We start from the raw sequence: 6,024 nt of genomic DNA on the forward strand, positions 1-6,024 counted from the left end.
AACCTCCGTGTTGGGAGATCCACTGCTCTCTTCAAAGCTGTCAGAGTTGTTTGCATCTGCAGAGGTTTCTGCTGCTTTTGTTGTTGTTGTTGTTGTTGTTGTTGTTGAACTGTGCACTGTCCCCAGAGGTGGTGTCTACAGAAACAGGCAGGCTTCCTTGAGTTGCTGTGAGCTCCACGCAGTTCGATCTTCCCAGCAGCTTTGTTTACCTACTTAAGCCTCAGCAATGGCGGGCGCCCCTCCCCCAGCCTCGCTGCTGCCTTGCCTTTAGATCACAGACTGCTGTGCTAGCAATGAGGGAGGCTCCTTGGGCATGGGACCCTCCCGGCCAGGTGTGGGATATAATCTCCTGGTGTGCCCGTTTGCTAAGACCCTTGGTAAAGCGCAGTATTGGGGTGGGAGTTACCCAATTTTCCAGATGTTGTGTGTCTCAGTTCCCCTGGCTAGGCAAAGGGATTCCCTTCCCCCTTGTGCTTCCCAGGTGAGGGGATGTCTCGCCCTGCTTCAGCTCTCACTGGTCGGGCTGCAGCAGCTGACCAGCACCAATTGTCCGGCACTCCCTAGTGAGATGACCCCAGTACCTCAGTTGAAAATGCAGAAATCACAGGTCTTCTGTGTAGCTCACGCTGGGAGCTGGAGACTGGAGCTGTTCCTATTCCGCCACCTTGCTCCACCCCCCGCGAATAAGGTTTTTATAAACCACATTATGTAGCTGAGGAGACAGTGACACTAAACAAATTGAGAACCATTCAATGCCACATGAAGGCAGTGGATGAATTGTTTGATAAAAGTTACAAATGATATAAACTAATAAATTACTATTTATATCTTTAATTCCCTTTAAACTATATACACAATTGCCTGGGAGATGCTGGTCTCTGCTACTGTGATCATTTTTAATAGTAAATGTCAACATACTTTAAAAAGGGAAAAAGAAATAACTAAAGGATTTTCTGCCCTAGTTGAAGAATATTGTAAACTCAGTGAGATTAGATTGCTTATTCAAGCCCAATCAAAAGGATAAATATCTTTGTTACTGTCTTGCTGTGTATTAGAGAAACCATCCCACCTCCCCCAAACTCATATCTTCAGACAGAAATTTTACTGGTTGATTTGATCTTTCTCTAGTACTCCTTATATCAAATAATAACATCAGCATTAGTGATGGTCCAAGCCTTGAAGTTACTTCCAGGGGAGGCATGTCTTCTGAGGTTACAAACTCTGAATTTGGCAGCACTTATGTTAATAAAAATATGAACATCTTTGATGAAGAATACACTAGACCTTCTCAACAAATAACATAAAATAGAGCTCCCTGAAGTTTCATTTCATTCAGTGATGATGGCTCTCCTTCAAAAACAGACATTGTCATTCAATGATGCATCAAAATATCTCAAATCCTAAGTGACTGTCAAAAACAAAACAAAACAAAAAATCTCTTACAAGAATCTCAGAAGGATGGAGTCCATTTTAGAGGAAAATAATGAGTTGTGTGGATTAAAAGTTCACCTTTAGGAAAACCTAAAACTGCTTTCCCAAGAAGCCAGAAGGCGAAAATAATAGTGCAGGAACCAAAGGAACAAATAAAAATGTTTAATAATTCTAACATGCAATTGGAACAGGTTGTAAGTGACTGAGAATCACTTACAGTCTCTAATTGGAATTTTGCTGAAGATTAGATTATTAACTCACTTTAGAATCAGAAAATGGAAGCCACCATTGATAATCTTTATCAATCAAAAGTCAATTTGAAAAAAGAACTTCATTGATTGTGTTAACTTAAATGTTCCCTTTAACAAGGCTTGAAGAAGAAAAAGAAAAGATTTTTTAAAGTTTCTGTGAAGAAAATAAAAGAAGTACTTAGAGTTCAAATGGAAAGTTTCCAAACTGGGCAAACATTTATAGTCTGAAATGCACAGCTTGAAAATGAAATTCAAAATCCTCAGCTCAAACTTGACTCCTTGAACTGCATCAAGAACGTGTAATGCAACTTTGCAGAAAATTAATGCAGGAAGGAATTTACCACTTACAATGAGAGAAAACAAAAAATTTCCCAACATATATAAAAACATGGCCACATACATCTGAAGACAGCTACTACAGGGAGACACCTGAAAGCCTGGGGGAACGAATAAGTTCCTTCTATCAAAGGAGTATTCTCTGCCATGAGAAAAACTCTAGAAAGATTATTGGAGCTTTGTGAACTAACAGGATATTCAAAGAGCCACGAAAAGAAAATGATCACAACAGTCAAAATTTGGTGGAAGTAGAGTTTAAGTTTCACGTTTTTCCAGGTGGCCCCTTTTGTCATTGCTGCTCCACATACAGTCCCAGGCAGAGGCCAGAGAGGATCAGGAGATCCACTGGACTCTCAGGTCCTCAGAGAAGGAGGGTTGCATTGTGAGGACTCAGGGATCTGGTGTCACATACAGGCTGACAGCTTTCACAGCTGCCGATCCTAAACATCTACAAGACATTTGACTGTGTTTTCTCCCTTAAAAATAACTCTATTTCTTTTTTGTTTACTTTCAGTTATTTAATTAATGCTACATTTGCTGTTATTGAAGTTTGATAGGATCATATTTTCCCAAAATACTGTCTTGTGAATATAGGTGGTTTAAATATAATGCTTATGAACATATTATTTCAACTTCCTTGAACCCTCTAGAATTGAACAGTTTAATTGCATTAAACAGGCCACTACTTCTTTTTTTTTTTTTTTTAAATATTAACACACACTTTTTTTTATTATATTAAAATCAGGCAATGGTCTGACAATAAAAAGGCTGCTTATGGAATACTGTTATGTTAAACTTCACTTACAGGATGTTAAATCCTTAGAACTAAGGTTTTCCCCCCAGAAAAAGATTAATGGAAACATCAATTGCTTTTCAGACTTGATAGTTGTTGCTTCAAAAGGTGGTTTTACACAAATACTAAATTAAAAAAAAAAAAAACCTTTAGTACACAATGAATTGCTTTTATTTTGGTATGCATCCAAATTTCAGCATTTAGTGGTCCTGAACAGCAAGCGGAAAGACGCAGCAATTTGCTAGAAGGTCAAGCCCACCAATTTCGGGGATCTGCTGTGCACACCGGGTTCTTTCTTAATCCCTGCTGAGGATCTTGGGAAGCAGCAGCAGCACCAAAACCAAGGCATGCACCTGATTCAAGGTTCTTTTTGTTCCAGTTGTCAGATTCCAAACTAGACCCCAATGGATTGCAAGGATGACCAAATGAAAGCCCTGTTTAAAACTTCTTCAATTTTTAAAAGCAAAACAATTATAGGAAAGTAAAGCAATTCAGAGGGATCATGTGTGCTTACAAGTGTCTTCATGTGGTCTTTCTCCAAGTTCAACCACCAAGGACTCCAAGAGCTGGCAGGTCTGAGTAACCCTGGTGACTATTCTTTTCACCTTATCAAAACCTGAGCTAAAAACAATGCATCAGCTGATGACAGCAGAGGGTGGCAGGGCTGAGGACCCATTATTCATTTCCCAGGCTGGTGGACAGTGAGTAAGTACAGTTCCAAAACTAAACAAGGGAGGTCAGAGACTCTTTCCAACCTTACCTGATGGCTTCTGGCCAAAGCAAGGAAGTGTCATGGAAGGTGTTGAGTGGTGACGGTACAAAAAGGAACTTGAGGAGGAGGGAGAAAAAGCAGCACCCCTCGATAAAGGTGGGGGAGAGAAGATATGGGGAAAGCCCTGAATTCCTCACCGAAGGCCAATCTCAGAGGGGAGCGGAGGGGTTACAATCTATGCTTCGGCCAAGGGTGGGAGTGGAGGAGCATGGGAATAGGATGATGGCTTGGAAGGAGCATCATTTAAGACTTAAAGAAACCAGGGGTGCAGGCGAAGCACCCCACACACCTAGCAGTAGTCCCACAGGCTGCGACCTGAAACCTTCACATCTACTCTAACAAGCCCCCCAGGCTAGAGGGCTGTTGTTGCAGGGAGGGTGGGAGGCGGGAGGGTAAGGGGAGAAGGCAGAGACCCCAGGCCGTGTAATCAGCAGCAAGGTGATTGTGTGATGTGTCTTTTCACAGTTGAGTTAGATGTGCCCCACCAGTTATGATGGGAATCAATTTAAATAGACTTTCTTGATCCCAGAAGTTCAACTACATGGACAGTGGTTACACTTGACAGGATGATTTGTTATAGCACAACTTATATATTTCAAATGGACAAAAAAATAGTATCATTTACAGTATCTTAAGATAAATTTCCTTTGAATGGGAGCTTCCTTTCCAGTACTTTGAGGTCTACAAGACGTATCTAGAAAATTTACTACTGTGGAAAATGAAGACTGCTTAAATCGAATGGGGGGGAAGGGGAAGGGCCTATGGTTTTTCTTTTTGATTAATTGCTGTAACACTGTCCTTCGGGCGGCTGAGGGAGTTTCATATTTTCTTTAGACATCATTAGGCGCCGAAGCTCTTGCAGGACAACTTTGATGCTATATGAATTCTGCCATTTTGCTAGCACTGATATGGCTCTTGGGTCCACCACTCCATTAGAACTATTTACTCCATTCATATTAATTTTTGTTACAAATCTTACAAAGGGGGGTGCTTCTGGGTATTTAGGTCCACATTCTATTTTAAGGCTGTATATTCGGTTTTCATAAATTGTTCTTGGAGGCCCAATTATCATCCCTGTCCATCTTGTAAGTGTCATGTCTTCGTCATCTTCTAGACCCCAGCTAACTGTGCCATCTCCTACTCCTTTCTGGCCTTCTACGAGTTCTTCCAACAGTCAGAAATTGCGAGGGACTTTTACTCCCGAGCCCGTGGTGGCTGCCATCTTGTGTCGCTGTTGCTTGAAGGCCGGCCGGCCACTACTTCTTAAACCACAAACCACTATTACATGACCAGGTGGAGCAATTTGAAATAGCAAACCATTTTTATATGCTAAGAGATGTTATTTAAAATACCTACAAATAACAATATCTACCTCAATACGTTTTCATTGGTTTTAAAAGCAACACGCACACACACAAACACACACACACACACACCCTAGTTAAACAATCTTTGTTGGTTTAGCCCTAAATCCATAGATTAATCTGGAAGACTGGACATTTTGCAATCATTTGCTTTGTGTTTTGTAATTTCCTTTTAATCTTTGTTATTTTGTTTAGGATACCTTATACTGTTTAAATATTTCTAGGTATTATGAAGTCAAACTAAGAATTTTCACTTAAAAAATTAATCTAATATACTTATTTTATATAGACGTAAAATGAATTCATCCCAGATTTTTAATTTAGTTGCTGAGTATTCTGGATGTATTTTTCCTAGGAACACTATCAGATCCTGTGATTAGGTATACCTGTAGAAGTCTATTTTAACTTCAATGTGACTTCAAAGCTATATATTTGAGACAGAATTGTAGATTCTGTGTACCACGTATTAAGAACACAGTTTTGAAAGTATCTTTCATTTCATGTTGGAGAAGAACACTTGACCAGAAGAGAATAAGGAGGCAGATGGTAGCTTCTGTGAGAATGATGAAGAAGACTCACAGACACTTCCAAGGTCTGCAGCATTGGTGGTAGTGATTTCCTATTTCACACTTTCTTTTATGTGAGTCACACTGCATTTATTTGCCATAATTTCATTTTCATAACATAGGAATGGATCAGAGAGAGAGATAAAGATTCCTTAAGGCTAGTGGGCACAACCTGTGTACAGTAGAAAGATGTGGTTATAGTGATGAGAAAGCAGTTGCCTTAGGTAGAATTAACTGAATTAACAAGTAAAATGGCAAAGAAAAGAGTAGGCCTCTCATTGATGGTTTGGGCTTATCAAACAAAATCTTGATCCTTTCTGACCTGATTAAGTGTCTTTTCAAGAAGATATGAAATCCTCAATGTTTATAGACACTCTCCTATGTCTTATACTGCCTATTCTTATATCTAGCTTCAATTTGTTCATTTTTTGCTTGTTTTGTTCTGGTTTTTACTATAATCTTTTCTGGAAACACTAATGGCAGTGGTATGAATTACTTTTTTTGTAGGAGT

General features: G+C 39.7%; 1 protein-coding gene across 1 annotated transcript; it reads right to left on the reverse strand.

Moving 5' to 3' along the window:
• Nucleotides 1–2,959: 2,959 nt before the first annotated feature.
• LOC105520631 (ubiquitin-conjugating enzyme E2 variant 1-like) lies at nucleotides 2,960–4,828 on the reverse strand. Its single transcript, XM_011954471.1, is given in 1 exon segment — nucleotides 2,960–4,828. A coding segment is annotated over 1 exon segment (444 nt). The 5' UTR covers nucleotides 4,806–4,828; the 3' UTR covers nucleotides 2,960–4,361.
• Nucleotides 4,829–6,024: the final 1,196 nt, after the last annotated feature.

The sequence above is a fragment of the Colobus angolensis genome, unplaced genomic scaffold, assembly GCF_000951035.1.
Source record: "Colobus angolensis palliatus isolate OR3802 unplaced genomic scaffold, Cang.pa_1.0 Scaffold383, whole genome shotgun sequence".
Taxonomy (NCBI): Eukaryota; Metazoa; Chordata; class Mammalia; order Primates; family Cercopithecidae; genus Colobus; species Colobus angolensis.